The sequence below is a fragment of the Aulonocara stuartgranti genome (genome assembly GCF_965226115.1).
Source record: "Aulonocara stuartgranti genome assembly, chromosome: 10".
NCBI classification, from domain to species: Eukaryota; Metazoa; Chordata; class Actinopteri; order Cichliformes; family Cichlidae; genus Aulonocara; species Aulonocara stuartgranti.
The window spans coordinates 35,062,344-35,084,621 of record NC_138946.1 but is presented as its reverse complement, the minus strand read 5'-3'; the positions used below and the strand labels follow the sequence as shown (position 1 = coordinate 35,084,621).

The window sequence follows — 22,278 nt, the reverse complement described above, 5'->3', positions numbered from 1 at the left end:
ATCTCTTTTACATCTGCTCACCCTTTCTCCCTCATTTCCCTACTGGATGTCACATTTTGCATTTTGGACAGTCTAACTGTTGACGTTTAAATACCTTATCTATCTCTCTATCTGACTTACATGATTTAAAACAAAGCTTTTATTTATTTTTATTTTATTGATATTCAGCATGCCAGCTTTTACACTTTAAAATCACCTCATTACATTTTCTTTGTTATTCTTAACATAAAGAAATCATTTAAATTTAAACATTTAACTACAAATGGATATAATTCACTTCCTGCACACACACACACCAAGATCAGACTCTGTGCAGGCTCTCAGTGAAGCCTGTTATTAGAATCACTGTTACTGTATTTTCTGATTCATTATACTGGTTAACTTAAACATATTTATTTTATTTTATTGATATTCAGCATGCCAGTATTAAGCAACTAAGAATAATTAACCCTTAAAGTAAAGTAAAGTAAAATTGTATTTGTATACCACCTTTCAAGACAAAAATCCCAAATCCCAAAAAAGATCGGTTTTTAGCTGTTTTTTAAATGAAACCACTGAGTCCACAGATCTCGGGCTCAAAGGAAGGGAGTTCCAGAGTCTGGGGGCCACAGTTACAAACACTATCGCTTTTAGCCTCGTATGTTGGACGACCAGCAAGTCCTCATCACCTGACCTCAGGGACCTGCTGGGGATGTACTGATTTAAAAGATCTCTGATATAGGTTGGTGCTGAATGTCAAAGTCAAAATCTTGAAGTGGATTCTTAATTTTATGGGGAGCCAGTGCAACTGGATCAGCAGAGGTGTAACGTGGGAGTATTTAGAAGACTTGGTCAGAAGCTTTGTGGCAGCGTTCTGAACAACTTGGAGACGATCCACGGAGGCTTTACATAAACAAGTAAACAAAGAATTACAATAATCCAAACGAGATGAGACAAATGCATGGATGACCATTTCTAGTTCTGAGCGTGATATAATGGGACTCACCTTAGCAATATTTTTTAAATGATAAAAACAGGAGCGAACCAATAAATTAGCATGAGTGTCCAAAGTCAGAGCTGAGTCAAAGGTTACACCAAGGTTCCTGATAGAAGGTTTGGCAAATGTAGCGAAGTTTTCCCTCACCATAGGTACCAGTTTTTTGGGAGCACAAACAAGGACTTCAGTTTTCCCCTCATTTAGCTGAAGAAAGTTATCAGCCATCCATCCCCTAATGGAATCTAAGCACCTTTGTAAAATCGGTAGTTTGGAAAACATCTTGGGGCTTAAAGAAGATATACAACTGAATATCATCTGCATAGCAGTGATAAGAAATATCTTTAAAAGTGCTCAATAAGTGCTGAAGAGGGAGTATGTACAGCAAAAACAATAAAGGCCCCAAAACAGAGCCCTGTGGCACACCATATTCAAGAGAAGCAGAAGAGGACCTGTATTTAGAATTAGCCACAGATCATTTTTCTGTGGCTGATCCTTATGTATTTGCATTTAATATGTTATATTATATTAGTTTTAAGTGCAACTGTGTTAACCATCAGTACAACCACATATAAATCATGGTTTTGTGTTTTACACTTAAAAAACCTAATGCTATGGTTCTTCAGGATTATTTCTATGATGAGTTGGCAACACAGTTCTTATCTTCCTTCATTCCTTCAGACACACACAAGGTTGAGGCTGGCTCATGTGCACACACACAACTCTGACATTAAAACAATCATTTTCACTACTTAAACTATATTTTTCCTTTATATACTGATCAAACCTGTATTTTGAATTAATCCATTATTAACAATAAAAATGCTTTATAATTAGGAAATAGAGAAAATCCCTCTTTTAGGACTCTGGCTGGGAATTAAAACCTTTTACTTTCTCTTAGCTGTGATGTAGAGGGACCAGGTGTCACAACAAGCTCTTCAGCAAAGGCCAGACCTCTCTCAGGTATTTCACCATGCTCTCTCCTGGCTTTTTCAGTCAAACCAGGCTCTTTAAGGTCAAGGTCAAATTTGTTTAACTTTAACTTTTTGAATTCTGGGAAATCTTGGGTCTCACTTTGAGTTACCAGACCACTTTTTTGCCGCTGGTCCTAAAGACTGCAAAGCCGATTGAAATATCCCTGATGTAGCAAATCCACTTAGAAAAGAAAAGTGTACTTTATTGATCCCCGTGGGGAAATTCCTCTCTGCATTTAACCCATTTACTCAGTGAAGCAGTGGGCAGCCATTGGGCGCCCAGGGAGCAGTACCTTGCTCAGGGGTACCTCAGGGTAGCCGTTTAGTGGATTCGAACCACCGACCTTCTGATCATGGGGCCCGACTCTACCTACTGAGCTATCCCTGGTCCTATCCCTTAGCCAAGAAAACAGACAGGATATCTGTAAAAGAGACGATAGACTTTATATGAGACTTTAAAATGGTGGACAACATGAAACACTGAACAACAGAAGAGCACAAATTATAATGGCTTCCCTCATTTTTTTTCTTACTGCAAAGGATCCTGGAAAATGCTGTCTTCTAATGACAATTGACAGGATTGTTTTCACTCAGCATCCTGAGCTAACTGTATATTCTCTTGGTATCATGATGATTTAGTTACTGTTTAAAAATAGTTTAGTCTGGTATCATTTTCTGATATATTTGAGTTTTGTGGTTTGCATTCATTATGATTTATTCCTTGAGCTTATGTGCTTGTCTCACCTGTTGCCTGCCTGTGAAATCAAATGACTTCGTCTTTTATCGGCCACTCTAGTGGCAGAAACTGTTTACGTTTACCTCCCCGTGTGTCTTTGGTCTTCATGTTTATGTTTCCTGTTTTATTTTGATAGTCTTGTGTTTTATGTCCAATTTGTTGAGTTTTGCTTCCCCTGTGGTGTCATGTTCATTTGTGTCAGCTGTGTTTCCCATGTGTCTCCTCTCTGTGTATCCAGTGTGTGAGTTTCCTGTTATTCGTTGTCAGGTTATGTTCACACCATGTTTCCAAGGTTACCGTATCCTCGCCAGGTTTCATCTTCATGTTCAGGCCTTCAAGATACACCACAGCACTTCAGAGTGATATGTTGCCTCGGTCCCACAGACTCCCTCTTCTCAGAGGTCCACGTGTCAACTTCAAACAGTTATTCCACTTGAGTCTATGTCTCCTGTGAGTAGCACTGCCACCCTTTCAAACCCTAGTCTGCCAGCATAAAGACTCTAAATTCTTTCCGTGTCAGTAGCATTGGTTAAGACTGTGAACTCTTTTATCGGAGGCAAATTCAAGATGGGTTAGCAGTGGAGTTTCAGAGCTGCCTAATGAACTTTCTAGTTTAGTTACTATTAAACCATGTAGTGAACCTGAGGCAACAAGCAATAAGTCAGTGTGTCATTTTTCTACAGCTGTGTTGGACTTTGTAAAGACTTATTCAGCACCTCAGCATGTTCCTGTCCCAAGGGCGACTGCGGTCCAGCCTTTTTCTACACCTGTTCTAGTTCCCTGGGTAAAGGTGGCTAGGGCCCGGTCATTCCCTGTTCCTGCTACAAGGGTAGCAGTGAACTATGTTTTGGATGCTTATGCTCTTGTTTTTGGACTTTAGGCTCCTATTCATTTTGTTTTCTTGTTGATCCGTCTTATACCACCCAATTCCCTGGTGGGAATGTAAGTGGCTGCCTCATTTTCCTCATTGTGCACAAAAGTGAGAGGTCTAGAGTTCAGGGTAGCTTTGACTTCTGTTAGTACAGTGCACATTTCTTCAAAGCTGAGTGAAGCTCTTCCTAGTACGTTCTTGAGACAGGTTTTGACCAACTGGACAAGATGATCCCAATATTCACCCCACCAGGCTGTTTGCTCTGCAATGAACTTCCAGGTGATGCCCCTTTTTGAGAAAAACTTCAATAACTGCAGGACTTTATTGGTCTTTTATAGCCCTTTTAAGTCTTGGTCTGCTCTCTTAAATTTTGTCGAAATAGATAACGCCTCTCAGAGCAACAAATCTCTTCAATGCTACCAAAAATGTCTCAGTTGACTGATTCCAGACCAGCTCTAAATGGAGTGCTTGGATTGCAGGATGGGTAAATAGGGCAATGTTAGATTTTTTCACAGAACCATATGCTTTTACATAAAGCGGCCCCATCCAATATCTAATATCTCTCTCTTATTTGTACGAGAGAGTCGCTCACTCCTGAGTGCATCGTGACAGTCCTGTACAAGCATTTGTGAGAATCTGTGTTTGTTTGGCAGAATCCAAGGATATTGCCTTCTGAATGTAAATTCTGACTGTTCCAACCTCCCTCCAACACTAAGCAGCTCATGTGGAGGAATGTGGATGAACATGTGGAGTGGTCTGAAGACCATCGCAGACTACAAGGGAAACAGCGGCAGAGTGAGGAAGGTAACTGCTTCTCTACCCTAATAAGCTTAACACCTTCTATGCACGCTTTGATAAACATCTATCTCAAGAGCTTTTGCTGGAAGAGGACAGCTGCTGCTCTCTTCAGATTTCTCAGGCAGTCGTGTGTAAATACATCAGGAAAATAAACACTCGGAAAGCTCCTGGACCAGGCTGCTGTCCCAAAATGTTTTAAGAGGATCACCATCACCCCTGTCCCAAAGAAAACTAATGTGAGCTGCCTAAATGACTATCGAACAGTAGCACTCACCTCCATTGCTATGAAGTGCTCTGAGCACTCCAGTTTGCCTACAGGCTTAACAGATCTACAGACGCAATAGCAAGTGGACTTCACATTGCCCTCTCCCACCTGGACCAGAAAAACACATATGTGCATATGCTGTTCATTAACTCTAGCTCCGCCTTCAACACCATCATATCATCCAGACTCGTCCTGTCTGGATGATATGACCAGTGACCCGAACATCAGCTCCTCCCTGTGCAGCTGGATCCTGGACTTCCTGACAGACATCCACACTCTCACTCAGCACAGGTGCCCCCAAGGGATGAGTGCTCACCCCCCCTGCTGTACACCCTGTTCACCCACGACTGTACAGAAACACACAGCTCCAACACCATCATATATTGCAGATGACACCACCATCATCGGCTGCATTTCTGATGGAGATGAGATGGCATACAGGGCAGAAGTGAGAGCCCTGACATCATGGTGCCGCGACAACAACCTGCTGTTCAACGTCAGCAAAACCAAGGAGCTCATCGTGGATTACAGGAGACTGCAGAGAGGAGGCCACACTCCCATCCACATCGAAGGAGCAGAGGTGGAGAGAGTCATCTGCTTCAGATTCCTGGGCATCAACATCAGCGAGGATCTGAGCTGGTCACACCATGTTGGTGTGATCACAAAAGCAGCAAGACAGCGGCTCTTCTTCCTGCGGCGCCTGAGAAGATTCGGCATGAACCCCAGAATACTAACAAACTCATACCGATGCACCATTGAGAGTCTTCTGACTGGCTGCATCACCACCTGGTATGGAAGCTGTAACGCTCAGGACCAAAGCTCTGCAGAGGGTGGTGAGATCAGACAGCGCATCACCAGGACTGAACTGCCAGCCATGCAAGGTTTCCATAGACAGCGCTGCACGAGGAAGATGTAGTGGATCCTCTGTGATCCCAGCCACAGACTTTTCACACTCCTGCTGTCCATCCAGGCAGTTTAGGAGCATCCAGACCCACAATACCAGACACAGGGATAGTTTCTACCCACAAGCCATCTGGCTTTGGAACTGCTGACATTCTGCACACATCATTACACACTCACTATAGCTACTAGACTCTACACAGTGTCACTTTAACCACTTTAAATCCTCACTGCACAAGATTTTTGCAAAAAATGTAAATACCAAACAACTATCTTAAATTCTCTTATTATTTAATGCTTAAGTATTTTATTGTTGTTATTATTATTATTATTATTATTATTATTATTATTATTATTATTGTTGTTGTTGTTGTTGTTGTTGTTGTTGTTGTTGTTGTTGTTGAGGAGCACGAGCCAAAGAATTTTACGCTGTTTATCTTTATATGACAGTAAAACTTGAAACTATTGTAGAACGACTGCTCTAATTCATAGGTTATGGATTTCATGGCACTTTATGTATCTTCTACCTATATATCTCTAGTTTCTGTGAACCAAGGGCTGTCTTTTACTTACCTAGCACTGTGAGACTGATGGTACTCCAGTGGTACCGTGGCCCAGTCTTGACTTTGCAGCTGTACTCTCCTGAGTCTGTGAGTGACAAGTCACTGATGAGCAGAGATGCGTCGCCTTTTAAGTACTCTCCAGCAAAAGCTACACGACCGCGTTGTCCTTCGTTGGGGTCAAAAACTCTTCCAGAAAAGTAGGTAATCACCTGGTAGGAGGATGTGAAACAGGTGGGTAGTAATGGTAGTGGTTTTGTAACATGTCATGCAAGATAATGCATATATAGAGGAACAACAATGTCCAGTTTATCTACAACCATGAGCAAATATATCAGAGAGAGAGTCGAACTATATGTGCTTAAGAATTTTAATATATATGTTTTTAATTATTTGAAAAAATAATTATTTAAAAATGGAAGGATGCTGATAAAACACTGCTTTGTTGAGCCTTTGCATACTACCAATGTCAAGAACCCAATGTTGCCATTTCTTTGCTTGTTCGTTTGATTGCCTGGAGTAGGGTTACACAAAAACTACCATACTGAATTTCATGAAATGTAGTGGACAGGTAGACCATGTGGAGAGGAAGAAATCCTTTTAAATGTTGGTGAGGAAGGTTCTGGAAAAATATCAGGTTTTAATGTATTTGATTGCAGAATTTGCATCATAGAATAGCGAGCTGTTGGCTATGAACAGATCTTTGAAATGCTCTTTATTTTCTGTCTGTGCATTTAACAAGGCAATGCAAAATACATTAATTGCAACAGCTATGGATAAATGCTGTTTTCCATTTGCAAAAGGTATGCACTCTTTTGTAGTTTTTTTATGTACTACAAAATCGCTAAAATAGTTTTATATAGAAAAACGACTATAACTACAACTTAACTCATACAACCTTTGTGTGAAACTTTTCATGATGCCTAGAAAACCTGTGCAACTGAAAAAATTCAAAGTAACTTAAATATTAAAATATCAATTAAAAAATATTAATAAAAATAATATTTTACCAAAATAATAGTTTAAAAATGACTATGAGACTATGGAAGAGAACAGGTAACAGTAGGTTTGTTGTTGTCTATCCAAAATGGGCAGTGAACCTCATGCATTGAGAGACACATACCACTCTCTGCCTGTTGGTCGGCTTGAGGAGCAGCCACTCAATGTCCAGAGTGGGATGATCACCAACCCAGAAGTGATGGTGGCAGGGCAGCGTGGCATTGTCTCCAACAACCCTCTTCATCACTGTCTGGGCACATGTCATTAGCACACCCAGCAGAACTGTAGAGATACAGGCTTCTTCAAGATCATTGTTCACTGCATCAGATATCAACATAAATATAATAAATAATAAACATTCATGAATCCTAGACAGAAATGTGATTTGAAGATATAGAAATTTAAAAGTGTAACAATTTAGCCAGCTTGCATATTTATGTTCTTAGTCCTTATTGTAAAATCTGAAAATGAACAAGAGTGTCTATTCAAAGAAAATAGATGCTTTAGCAGTGTAGTTTTTGACTTACATTAGATATTTTAAAACTCATGTCATTCAGAAACTGGTCAAGTTATAATGATTTGTTCAAAACTTATAATTGGATAGTCAAAGCCTTGGTTTTAATGTGAGATTTTAAGTGAGATCTGAATAACTATTCAGGCAGGTTCATTAACTCCACAAACATGGCCTCTATCAGCAGAGATGGGCAGTAACCAGAGGTGGAAAGAGTACTAAAATATTTTACTCAAGTAAAAGTACTATTACTTCGCTGAAATTTTACTCAAGTAGAAGTAAAATTACCTGTCTAAAAATGTACTCAAATAAAAGTAAAAAGTAGCTCATTTAAAATGTACTCAGAGTAAAAGTTACATAGTTACTTTTCTGTCAGCAGGAGGACAGCTGCTTCTGAGTAGCGCAAAAAAAAGACAGTGGGATATAAATCTCAAAGTAGTTCTTTTTTAGTGAAAAGAAAAACTTTACATATTAAAGAGCAGTGGCAGTTAAACTGCAAGTCTATACATGAAAATGGATAATGGTCACCAAACCAATCAACCAAACTGTCAGGTATCACAGTGTTTTCAATACAAAACCATATCATTCTTTCACATGAGAATGTGTTCTAAACTGTCAAATAAGAGAACAAGTACTGAACTGAACGGCAGCTGCTTTAAAAATGTTTTTTAATTTTTTAAACTTGGCCCTTTTATTTATTGGACAGTAACAGGCTAGTTAACGGGAGGTTGCAAGTGCTAATTAACAAGTAACAGAAGTCAGCTGTCTTTGACTAATCTAAGGTAAGTGAGCGCTCTGTTATTCTTTTGCCTGCAGTGTGAACATATGTGGGTTAAGTAAGAAAGTAGCCGCTTCTGTCTTTAATTAAACTATTTTTTAAAATAAATTATTATTATTAATAAACAGGAAAAACGTAGGTAAACACATTTTCTTTTGGCAATTTACCAACCCAGTAAAAAAAAAAAAAGTAAGTTGCGTGGACAACAATGTGCCCGATTACAGCAAGTTTCTAGTACCAACCAACGTTATCTGTGTTCTTCACAGATGTCTTAACTTAATGTGATTAATTTGAACCCAGCCTTTTTGCTACCATAACGGTACGAGTTGTATTTAACTTACCTCTACATGCTTGCGCAGGTTTGATGTGGAATTTTTAAAAGCTGCTAACTCGGTCTCTCTGGGCAAACACAGCTTACACTGCATAATAAAGCTGTTGCCTTTCTTGCACTTAAAGCCGAAATGGTCCCTTAAATACGGCCAGGGGTTCACATCCGTTTCTTCGAGTTCAGGGTCAGCCGAATTCGACGGGGCTTCTTTTTTCACTGGATCCATAACACCGATGTCAGACTCCATCTTTAACGTGACCTTAGCGCCAATTTTTTCTACTACCCATCATTCCCTGCAGTATTTCCAAAGCGCAATGTTGTGGGGTTTTTTTTTAATTTACTCAGTAATGGGTGTGATTGAAAACGTAGCGAACTACAATACTTTAAAAAATATATACTTAAGTAAAAGTAAAATTACAGACTTGAAAAATGACTTTAAAAAGTACAAATACACAAAAAAAAAACTACTCAATTACAGTAACGCAAGTAAATGTAATTCGTTACTTTCCACCTCTGGCAGTAACGCGTGACAAGTAACGCGTAACTGTAATCCGATTACTTTTTTCGAGTAACGAGTAAAGTAAGGGATTACTATTGCAAAAAATGTATTTAGATTACTGTTACTTTCCCGTAAGCACGCTGCGTTACTGCGTTACTAAAACCATGATTTTTTTGCGAGAGTGTCTCATGACAGTGACGTAAGCGAGTGCGACATTCATGGCAACAGCTGTGTGCAGATCAAAAATGGATCATATATTTAGTGCGGGAGAGAGTATGACTGCGCAGCGTTTAAAGCGTGGAAGTACTGACCTTACTTTGAGTTTGATTCGATAAAAAGTGACAAAAACATTAGTGTCCGCTGCTCACTGCTTGGGATGAAAACTTCTTTTTACAGCAAAGAAACCCCTAAATGTCCAAGCAAGCACCAAATATGCTGCGGCTGGAATGTGAAATTCACAGTAGTGATGTTTCAGTCGCGAACGAAACAGCTCTCAGAGCCGACTCTTTGAAGTGAACGACGCGAGCCGTGGGTTATTTTTTCTTTCTCTCACCCTCTCTCTCGCACTTTTTTTCCGCTTCACTCCGGGGGGCGGTAGTTACACTCGCAGTAGCACAGGAACAGAGCGGGAGGGAAAGAGAGCCAGGGACAACAAGAGACAACATTAGAAAGGTATAGTAATCATCCACAACTATTTTCAGTTGTGGATGATTAAGGATTCAGAACGTTTATTCATGCAGGCCTATATGACAGAGAATGTGTATCTTCTTTTTGTTTTGCATATTTTCATTTATATTTTATTGTGTTGTGGTCTGTGGCGTGTCCAGCGGGGTGGCCTGGGGGGGCACATACCACCCCCCCCAACCAGACTGGCCACCCCAGGTGCCAATCCGAAGCTAAAACAATAAAATTCAATCAAATATCAAATGCTCGATTATGTTTTCACAGTGAAGCTCAGATATCCGAGTGTAAGTGAATGCAGCATCGGCTTCTGTACTATGAGCATCACATTAGCAAAGGAAGGAGAGCCAAGCGCGAAAGACGGCAGGGCAGAAAACAAATTTTCGGCGAAAGAAAATGAGGAGAGAATAAATGTCCTGGTAAGTAATATTAAGTTTGTTGAGTTTAGTAAACTTTGGTGAAATTAGAATACCAAGGAAAAAATAACACTTAATAATAATGGATTGGATTTATGTAGCGCTTTTAAAGGCACCCAAAGCGCTTTACAATGCCACTAATGCGATCTTATAAATCGTCATAAAAATAATTCAAGAATTCTATTTGATACCATCAACAGTATTGTTTCTCCTCCAACCCAGCATGCTCTGTTGCTTTCTGATGAAGATTGTAATACTTTCCTTAATTACTTTGTAAATAAGGTGATGGACTTGAAATCTAAAATTTTCTCAAGTGCCTCCCCTTATGAAGATACCCCTTGTTGTCCTGGATCATTTACCTCCTTTTCTCCAATCACACTAAATGACTTAATTATAGTTTTAGGTAAAATGAAATCCTTGTCATGCTCTGTAGATATATTACCTCCCTCTGTCCTGTCCAGGTCTATCACCAGCATTGGTCCCACATTACTATCCATCATCAACAGTTCACTGAGGCAAGGCTGTGTTCCATCTTATTTTAAACATGCTGAGGTAACCCCTCTGTTAAAAAAACAGAATCTTGATCCTAGCTCTGCTAGTAATTACCGACCTATTTCAAAATTGCCATTTGTCAGTAAATTACTTGAAAAAATTGTTGAAAATCAGTTCAGGTCTCTATTATGTAAATTTCACATTCTTGACCCTTTTCAGTCTGGCTTTCAAAAGCAGCACTCTACAGAGACCGCTCTCTTAAGAGTCTATAATGATCTATTAATGGCATCTGACGCAGGGAACTGTTCTGTGATCATTTTTCTTGATCTTAGTGCAGCCTTTGACACCATCGACCACAAAATCCTACTTAACAGGCTGAAGGTTTTGGCTGGTGTATCTGGCTCTGCCCTAGACTGGTTTTCTTCCTACTTATCAGACAGGACCTTTTCTGTTAGGACTGATAGGTTCTCCTCTAACACTGCTGCCCTGACCTGTGGTGTCCCACAGGGTTCAGTTTTAGGTCCATTACTATTTTCTTTTTATATGCTTCCTTTAGCTGGTATCATTCAATCTTTTAGCGACCTGTCTTATCATTTTTATGCTGATGACATTCAGCTCCATATGTCCTTTAAGCCTCATCAGCTGGATAGGCTGTCCACCCTAGTCCAGTGCTTAACCCAGGTTTCTGATTGGCTTTCAAGCAACTACCTCGTTTTAAATACTAACAAGACCGAGACCATGATCATAGCTCCTCCTGAGCTACATTCTAAAATCAGGTTCTTGCCTCTTTCTGTCCATCTGTCAAGTCAAATATTCGAAATCTTGGAGTAATATTTGACTCTTCCCTGGGCCTTGACTCTCATGTAAAATCTTTGTCTCGTTCCTGTTTCTATCATTTAAGAAACATATCTAAACTGCGACATATGGTTTCCTCAGCTGAACTGGAAAAACTCATTCATGCATTTGTGTCATCACGCTTAGATTACTGTAATTCCCTGTTTACTAGCTTGGATAAATCATCTCTCTCTCGCCTCCAGACAATACAAAACGCAGCAGCCAGACTACTAACTAGCTCTACCAAGCGTGTTCACATCACTCCCATCTTATACCGGTATTCTTTACATTGGCTCCCAATAGAGTTTAGAATTTGCTTTAAAATTCTTGTTTTAACATACAACATGACGGAAGTGATGTTGTAGGTGACGTCAGACGCCGGAGATTTTTGGCGGAGAAAAAGCAAATGGTAGCATAGAGTTTAACAAAGGTTTTCCAAGCTTCAGTATTACCAAATATACTAATCAATTGTCATATAACTAACAACATCTGTTTTATCATCTCTAACACCCTGGAGGACAACGGGGAGAGTTTAGACGCTCTCCAAGATTACATCGACCGCTGTTTTCAAGATTTAGTAATGCATAAGGCCCAGAGTGCATCTTCCCGGCCAAAATCGAGACGCCGTCATCGAAGAGAAGTCGCCAGGCAGACTCCCCCGGTACAACATCGCCTGCCAGCAAAGACATCGCAGAAATCCTGGAGTCAATCGACAAGCGATTGTCCAGTTTCGATGCGAGGCTGTCCCTGGTGGAGATTTTACACCGGGAATTTAAATCTCTGAGAGAATCCCTGGAATTCAGCCAGCGGCAGGTGGAAACGCTTGCCGCTGAAAATGCTACGCTACGGGAGTCGGTTAAATCTCTCACCGATAACGTGACCCAGCTAAACATTGAAAATAAAAAAATAAAAGAGTCCGTTATCGATCTACAAGCCCGTAGCATGAGAGATAATCTTGTGTTTTCTGGTATTCCAGAAACTGCCGGAGAGGACGCAGAGGCAACGGTGAAAAACTTCATTAAAATCCACCTGAAGCTGCCGGAGGACACCGTAAAGAACATCGACTTCGATAGAGTACATCGCTTGGGGGGCGCGCGGTCGCGGACCGGGAGACCACGGCCTATTGTGGCCAAATTCAGTCAATTCAAACAGAAGGAACAGGTGAAGAGTCGCGGCAGAGAGCTGAAAGGAACGGACTTCAGCGTGAACGACCAGTTCCCCAAAGAGATCCTGGAACGACGCAAGGTCCTGTTCCCAGTTCGACGTAGCTTTATCCAGAAAGGCTCCCGTGCTGTCATCGCTGTGGACCGGCTCTACGTGGACGGACAGCTGTACCGCGACCCCGGCACCACACCGTGGTTATACTGACTGCACTCCAGATAAGAACCCGCTACACTCTTTTCTTATTCATTCACACTTTCTCCTTTAAAATGTGTTTAACCTAGTAATATCAGTAGGATGTCATAGCAGATATAACACCGTCACCCTCCGTCATTGCTTTAATTGGAATGTTTCCGTTTCGTTTCCTTTTTTTTGTTGTCGCTCACAGTTCATGTGGTTTCTTTCTTTCTCTTGTCTTTCACTGCTGTGGTCACCTACTCCCCCACTCACCTACAAACAACACCCTCTATTTCTCCATATTTTCACAACACGATCACGCAAACACATCAGCTCAACGGCAGCACATTCACAACAGCCTCACAGCACGCACAGACTTGCAGGACACATAAGCAAGCCACGCTTGTTCATATTAGTGAATATTCACACACATAGTCAGACTTATGGAGTCTCTCACCACACTTCTTTTTCTCTTTCTATTTACAAACAAGGGATGTTTCCATATTCTCTCCACCTGTCTAAACGAAACACCCAGCATACATCATTAAACATACACGCACAATTAAGGGCATGCTGAGGTTTGTCACATGGAATGTAAATGGAGCTGGCACCAGAGGAAAGAGGTTAAAAATATTTAACCAGCTTAAAAAACTACAGGCAGATGTTGTTTTATTACAAGAAACTCACAAACCTGTCACAGGTTTAAATGAACTTAAAACACCTGAGTTTCCTAACGTGTTTGCAGCCGGTTATAATTCTAGACAACGGGGAGTAGCAATTTTAATACATAAAAATGTTAATTTTACAGTACTCGATACAGTTATAGATCCAGAGGGCAGATTTCTAATTATTAAACTATCAATATTGAACAAAAAACTATGTATTGTTAGTATATATGGTCCAAATGTTGATGAACCCTCATTCTTCCACGGTTTTTTTAGTGCACTCTCTGAACACCTTGATTGCACACTCATTCTTGGCGGTGACCTCAACCTTGGACTAAATGAAGAAATGGATAGGCTCAACACAAAAGGAACTCAGCGTAATTGGCAGTCCACAAATATAATCAAACAGTATATGAACGACTTTGGTCTTTGCGATGCATGGCGCTCTCTTCACCCCACCAGTAAGGAATATACTTTTTTCTCGCATGTTCATCACTCTTACTCTCGTCTGGATTATTTTTTGGTCAGCAGCTCACTGCTGTGTGACATTTCAGACACTGAGATTCATCCTATAGCTGTCAGCGATCATGCTCCTGTATCTTTAACACTAATGCACAAGAATAATACTACGCCAAGTAAAAACTGGAGATTTAATATATCACTACTTAAAGATGAAGACTTTATTAAATACTTTAAAAAGGAATGGACTTCATATTTAGACTTTAATGACACTCCCGGAATATCTGCTTCTGTTCTATGGGAAGCAGGGAAAGCTGTGATGAGAGGTAAAATAATTTCTTTCTCATCACACAAAAAGAAAGAAGAAAACAAAAATATTCAGGAATTAGAAAAAAACATCAAATCACTAGAAGAAGCCTACGCGTCCCACCAAGATCAGGAAACATTGAACAAAATATGCAAAACAAAACTAGAATTAAATGAAACTATTAATAAAAAAACACAATTCCTTATACAAAGACTTCGCTTGCAGAATTTTGAACACAGTAACAAATCAGGTCGATTTCTAGCTAACCAGCTAAAAATAAATAAAGAAAAAACAACTATATGTGCTGCTAAAGATTTATCGGGGAACACAATATATGATCCTGGAAGAATAAACAACATTTTTAGGGATTTCTATGAAACTTTATACTCACCACAAATAAACCCATCTAAAAATGAAATTGATCTGTTTCTTGACAACGTAACTCTTCCAAAATTACTAGACAGTCAAGCAATGGAACTGGATTCGCCACTGACGCCAAGTGAACTCCAGGAAGCCCTGATAAGTATGCCTAATAATAAGGCTCCAGGTCCAGACGGCTTCCCTGCAGAATTCTACAAAGAATTCTGGACAATTTTGGCACCAGTATTCCACAGCATGTTGCAGGAAATCGAGGAAAAGGGCAGACTACCACCAAATATGAATTCTGCCAACATTAGTCTCCTGCTAAAACCAGGCAAAGACCCTTTATTTCCCTCAAGCTATCGTCCAATTTCTCTTTTAAATGTAGACCTTAAAATAATCTGCAAAGCTCTCTCAAAGAGATTAGAGAAAATGACCCCCCTCTTAATTCATCCTGACCAAACTGGTTTCATAAAAGGTCGGCACTCCTCAACAAACACTCGTAGATTACTTAATTTAATAGACTACTCATACGATAAAAACATCGAAGCCATAATATTATCTCTAGATGCAGAAAAAGCATTTGACAGAGTTAATTGGAAATTTTTATTCGCAACTTTACACAAATTTGGTTTTGGAAACTCTTTCATAAACTGGATAAGAATATTATACAATTCCCCAATGGCTCGTATCAGAACAAATGACCAGACATCCCCCAGCTTCTGTCTCCTGAGGGGCACCAGACAGGGATGCCCACTCTCCCCCTCACTTTTTGCAATTTTTATCGAACCTCTAGCAGCAGCATTTAGACAGGCTACAACAATTAAGGGCATAAAATGTAAGAACATAGAACATAAAATCAGTCTCTATGCGGATGATGTGTTGCTTTTTCTGCAAAACACACAAACCAACCTCTCTGAGGTAATTACTTTAATAAACTGGTTTTCAAGAGTTTCAGATTATTCAATTAACTGGCCAAAATCTACAGTTCTCCCCATTAACTGCTCCTTCCATAATTCTTCCTCTGCCCCACTGCAATCCGGAAATATTAAATATTTAGGTATTAATATCTCTCCTAAGCTTTCAGACTTAACTAAACTAAACCACATCCCACTTCTAAAGAAAGTAGAAGGCGATCTGACTAGATGGAAATCTTTACCCATATCACTCATGGGAAGGGTCGCCACTATAAAAATGATGATCTTGCCAAAAATAAATTACTTATTTTTGATGATCCCTAACAAACCATCACAAGATTGGTTCAGATCTCTGGATTCATATATTTCCAAATTCCTTTGGAAAGATAAACCCCCGCGTATTAGCTTAAAAACGCTACAAAGAACCAAGGATAGAGGAGGATTAGATCTGCCTAATTTTCACCAATACTTCTTAGCCAACAGGCTTCAGTTCATCTCAGAATGGTTAAAACATACCTTCTTAGTTGAGCCCTGGCTAGATGTTGAACAGGCACTATGCAAGGATCTAGAGATTTCAGACCTACCATTTATTAGCTCAAACATCAAAAGACATGAATGCTTTAAAAGTATCAACATCAGCTTTTCTCTAACAGCATGGTGGGAGTTTCTAAAAATAACGGAGTCTTCATTAATCCCATGCAAACGTACACCTATCTGGAATAACCCTGACATATTACAAAACAATAATATGATTAATTTCCCAGAATGGAGTTGTAAAGGAATTAAATACTTAGAACATATATTAGAGGGAACAGAATTTATTCCATTTGACAGACTAGTTGAACAATATGGGATCAACAAGACAAGGTTTTTAGAATATCAACAAATTAAATCCATAGTAAAAAAGAAATTTAACCTCAGTCAAGTTGAATTACAAACACCACTAAGTGCGGCACATTTTCTTACTCTTAAATCCCCCAAATTATTATCTAAAATATACAGAACACTTTCTAAATTAGATGAATCAATATCCCTTCCTACTGCAAAGTGGGAAGCAGATTTATCAGTCAACCTAGACCAAAACTTCTGGTCTCAGATTTGCTTAAAAACTTTTAAATTAATTAAAAATCCCAGTCTGCAATTAATACAATACAAAATACTTCATAGAGTGCACTATACAGGTCATCGGATGTTCAAGATGGGCTTTACATCTTCCAACAACTGCTCACACTGTCAAGGCAATACACCAGACAATTACATCCACGCTCTTTGGTTCTGTCCACCAGTGCAAAAGTTTTGGCGCGAGATATGTGAAGACTTATCAAAATGTCTGAAATGTAACATTCCAACCTCCCCCTTAGTGTGTTTGTTGGGCAGCTTAGATAATGTCACTTCAGAAAAGAATATAGCCCATATGATCTTCACTGCCCTATGCATAGCCAAGAAAACAGTCCTCATGAACTGGAAAAATAAAAATAATCTTAATTCTAACCAATATAGAAATTATCTATTAGATCACATTAGTCTTGACACAGCCTCTGCCACCACATTAGATCAATTGCTCTGGGCCCCTTTTATCAGCTCCATCACCTAGTGGGGGTGGGGGGTCATAGTTTGGTCCCGCCTTCACTGTTGTGATTGGTGAGGGGGTAGGGACAGGCTTAGGGCGTCGGGGGGTTCCCCGGAGGCATCTTCCTTGGGGGGCTCAACCCGGGGTAGCGGTCACGTCCGGTTGAGGGCTCTGTTGGCTCTCAGGTGACTGTTTCCTCGCGGCTGCGTGCAGCGGGGCTAGGGGAGGGTCTGTGCTGACGGACGTGGGTTACTGACCTGGCAACCTGGCTGCCCCTGGGTGGGTCCGGGATGGGCGTGAGGTTTTGGGGGCGCTCCGTCTCTGGGCTGGGGCCCGGGCCGGGCCTCGGGGGCTCGGGTCCTGGTTGGTGTGTTGCCGGGGTTGTGGGCGGGTGGGTGCATGGGGGCCCGGCCCTGGAGCAGGGTGCCGCCGGTGCATCGAGCCGCCTGGGGGGCTCTTCAACTGGTGGGGGGGATGGTCACATCTTGCAGGAGCTTTCTTCTCTCAGGAACTCTCTGCAGGAGGGGGAGATACAGGAGAGGTGGAGGAAGATCTCAGCCTGGGCGTTTACCGTCTTATGTAGTCTGGAAGATGTGTGGTTGGTGGGGTGGGTGCAGTTTTCTCTGTGGTGGGGTTGGGTGGACTGTCCAGGGCTCTGTGGAGCCGGGGGGCGCTACTGCACTGGGCCCCGGTCTGATGGGCCTGGGCCCCCCTTCCCTGGCGGGTCGCGGAGGGTGGGAGTGCCTACTGGAGTCAGCGGGGGAGCTGGCCCCAGGGAGGGGTTACCTGCCCCTCCCTTCCTTCCCTCCCCATCTCCAGCTGCCTCCCTCTTCCCGCTCCTCCACAACCACCCACACATGCAGGGCCTTGGAGTGGGGGTATGTCACCAGGGTGCAGAGGAGGCTACCCCCCCCCCCCCCCTCTGTCCCCTTCTGGCTGCCTCTGCCTCAATTTTATCCCACAACTTAGACATTCACATTATTCACACTCTCATTACACATACATATAGGATCTTGGGGGTGGGCACAATCACGGAGTCCAAATCACCATCAGGGTGTATACCCCACCCCTGACGTCGTTGCCCACCTCTCAATTTTAAATACACTTAGTCATTGAGGGTTAGCAGGAGGGACTATGCGCTTACCTGCTGCTCCTTGGCAGGTAGCTCCATGCCCTCCTGGGTTTTAATTGCACCTTAGAACACATATGCATCAACACTACAATGAGCGGGTGGAGGGAGGTTTGGAGTCTTCTCCCACCCCCATTCTCTGCGGCCTGCTGGAGCGGGAGGGCTAGTAGGAGGAGTTGGCCGTCCGACTGCGGTCTGGGGTGTGGGGCCTCCCTGCTGCTGCGGAGTCGGGGTGGTCTGCCTCTCCCCACCGCAGGGAAAAGGGTAACACCACCTGGGTCTGGGTGCAATTCCCCCCTCCAGGGGCAAGGGTACCTAGACCCGGTTTGTAGAGTACGCTTGGGGAGTGTGATTGTGTGTACAGCGTCTCTTTATGTCTGTCTCCACGTTGGTTGAGTGTGGAGTGAGTGCATATGAGAGCATGAGGGTGGGAATGGATGTTTGTATCTGTGTGTGCCTGTATGTCTGTGTCTATATGTCAGGCTGGGTATCAGACGCCACCTCTCTGGGGACACCTCAGGCCCTCCAAGGTTTGGAGGCCTATCTCCACCCACCACCACTTCCCCTGCCGGTGGCGGACTCCCTCAGGTGTCGGTGTGTTGGTGGTTCTTTGTGTCTGGGGGTGGGTGTCCGGGTGCACACCGGCTCACTCCTTGGCGGCCGCTTGTCGGGGCCTGGGGCCTGGGGCTCGCTCGGGCCCCTTTGGAGGTGGGGTGCCCCCGGCCTCTCGGCCTAGGGCTTGGTCACTCAGGCGCAGCTGGGGGCCGGCGGAGCTCACGGGCGCGTCACTGCAACTCCCCCTGACTTCTGCTCCGCGGCTGCTGGGCGAGCCCTCATCTGGGACTCTCCTCAGCTCTTTCTGGGACAGTGGCGCGGCTGCCCCTCTGTTGGTCTTCCATGGTCTCTTGTGTTCTGGGGGCCTCTGGATGTCTGGAGTTTTGATCTCCTCCATACCCGCTTCACACCCTGGAGGACGGGGCTGTGGCCCCCCCACACTCCCTAGCAGATCATTACATGGAGAAACCTTTGGAATGCAAGCATGCTGATCCACACAGGTATGCACACATGGGTATTCACAGACGCGGACTAAGGCTTTCTTGGCTGCTGCCTCAAAGCACACTGTGCGCTGTCTATCTTGCGTGCTGCACAATATCGTTTATTACTTAGTAAATACTGATATCTATGACTAGCTAGTTTATTGTGATGGTGCTTTGTTTTCTCTATTATTATGTTGCTCTTTGTTGTTTGCTGTCTCCTCTGTTTGTTTTTGTTTGTTTGTTTGTTTTTTTTTTCTCCATACAGGTGACCCAGGAGTTTTTTTTTTTTCTCTCTCTTCCCCCCCCTTCTCACCGTCTCTTCTCCCCTTTGGGTTTTCTTTCTTTCTCTCCCCCTCTCTCTCTCATTCATTCCCCCTGTCCTATTTATTAAAAAAAAAAAAAAAAAAAAAAAAAAGACAAAGGATGAACTGAAGCTCTGCCATCACGTAATGTCGCATACTGCTGTTTCTGATGTCATTTAGAAAAAAAAAAAAAAAAAAAAATGTTTTTGCCCAAAACATATGTGCACTATATGTCAGTAAAAATACTATGAAAACATTGCTGTCCTTGAATGCTTAATAAACACTGACAAAGCACTGATTGTATCTCTTGTACTTTATCAACACAGTATCTAAAAACTTTGCACCGTAGTGGTTAAAATCTCATTCTAATAAGAGTTAAAAGCGCATTCGGTTATTAGGTTTACAGGGTTATTGAATTATGGTTAACGGTTGGTAGAATTTTTTTTAACACTATCTGCCAATTACATCTGCCACCCTTCTCCAAATCTGTGCCCCTACCTGCCCTGCCCCCCCCAACAAAAATTTTCTAGACACGCCACTGGTTGTGGTTTGCAGTGTTTTGTGTAGTTTCACTTTAAAAAATTTTCCAAGGAAAAAGCTGAAAATGTAAATAGTTAAAAGTTGAAATGTAAATAGTTGGGTTTTGAATTTTATAATTTGTTTATTACATTTTATGTGGAGTGAATAAATAAAAGTATATTTATGGTGGCCACTAGAGACAAAGCGTGGACAAACTCCAAAACACGTACAAACTCTGAAGCACATACAAACTCTAAAAAACATGCAAATTTGAAAACACATAAAAATTCCGAAGCCATGTAAGGTCTTAAAAACAAGTGTTAAAATTTTTAAATCAATTCGAAAGCTGACTGGTAGCCAATGTAATGATGCAAGTACGGGAGATATGTGATCCAGTTTGCATGTCCCAGTACAGTTTAAAATGGTAAAAGATACAATATCGACGTTAGCCACACTTTTTTAATTTGAGCTTGTGGCGGAGGGGTGTGTGTGGTCTATGGCTCCACTGCAGGGGAGGGGTGGTGCAGCAGTGCAGGGGAGGTTGGTAGGGCAGCTGCACTTTATTTCATGCTCTCCCCTTCTTCAGTGATGTTGGAACCTGGAGAGGATGCGTGGTGCCAGCTGGAAAGTTGCTCAGCTGAAGACTGAACGTCAACAATTGAGACAATGCCTCGCTTAACTGTTCCAAAATATTAAACTCTTTTTGAATTCAAACATGTCATGTGCAGCAATGTTAAAAAGAAGGATCATGGTCTGAACGCTGTGTTGTGCCAAACACATTTGCTTTACCAACAAGAGCTCTATCTGCAGGTTCCTCTTGTTAGATAATTTTATTATTTTTATATTTAGTGTAACAATGCCAGAGCTGACAGGCAGAAGAAAAGGAGTCTTTAATGAAGAACACTGTGTAATTTGTTGATAATAAAAGATGTAACAATGTCAGTGGAAGACAAAATCACTAACCCTTTGAGGGCTGGATTAAAAAAAGTTGAAAACTGTTACTGAAGGAGCTACTCATAACTGTTCTAGCCACATCTCAGTCTGATAAGATGGAAATGCAGCCGGTTGAATTAAAGGTCATATTTATGACAGTATCAATGCATAGTAGTGATGTTGCCATCACAGCCTTGAGGATGTTGTTGTGATTTGGCGCGATATAAATAAAATTGAATTGAGTTCAATTGAATTGAACAGTTTTAGTCCTGTCAGTTTGGTGAAATAGTATGCCTGCACATCCAAATATGTCTTCCTTTTAAAATAATGCAGAACAGCTGAATCGCTTGACATCAGTGTCGCTCTTGGGAGCTTGCAGCTTCCCCTTGCAGCCTGCCAGTAAATGTGCAGTGATGAGTAAAAGTCATTGGTGTGTTCACAATATGGTCTTACGGTCAGTACCTGCTGGTAGCAATGACTGGGCATGGATCTTGACTGCTGCAGAGTTTGAAGTTATTTGTTAATCAGCTAATGGTAATTCAGTTTTCTTGAGAGACTCAATTATATTTGAGTTTTTTTCCCTTGTTTCTTTTGTCTGTTTCAGGGATTTCCTTCCTCCTCCCTTCATTTCTTTTGCTGCTTGTTCAAGGACAAAGTTCTTTTTTCAAGCTCCTTTAAGTCTTCATATAAGTTGGTGGTATGGCCACAGTAGAGAAACATGCATCATGTTTGCAGTGTTTCATTTAGAGTACTTCAACACGATGCTCTGCTTTCTGACTCACTACAGTATGTTACTGCTCAGTAAGGCTCAGTCACATGAGTGCAGGACAACCAATCACAGCAGATTATGGAAGAGGGGGTGGAGCAACGTGAGCCTGCTTGAGAAGAATGGTGTTTGCAAAGACGTCTCATTTTGGATGAGCGGCAACAATGTACTGAACCTAGGGGAGAGAAAGTATCTTTCCTATTGTCCTATTCCAGGGGTCGGCCGCATGCGGCTCTTTAGTCCTTATACTGCGGCTCCGCGTGGTTTGGGAAAATAAATTAGAAGTATTTAGCTGAAGTGTATTTTATATATGTTAGTTCTTTTTTAACTTTTTAACTTGTAGTTCTAAATTGGAAGATTA

At 41.7% G+C, this 22,278-nt stretch overlaps 1 protein-coding gene across 1 annotated transcript in view; it reads right to left on the bottom strand.

Annotated features, from left to right (window-relative positions):
* The window catches only part of LOC309715586 (CXADR-like membrane protein), a 118,764-nt gene that overhangs the window by 25,569 nt on the left and 70,917 nt on the right, over positions 1 to 22,278 (bottom strand). Inside the window, 2 exon segments of the mRNA XM_082548840.1 lie at positions 6,091 to 6,289; positions 7,201 to 7,358. Coding sequence (XP_082404966.1) covers positions 6,091 to 6,289; positions 7,201 to 7,358 — 357 coding nt within the window.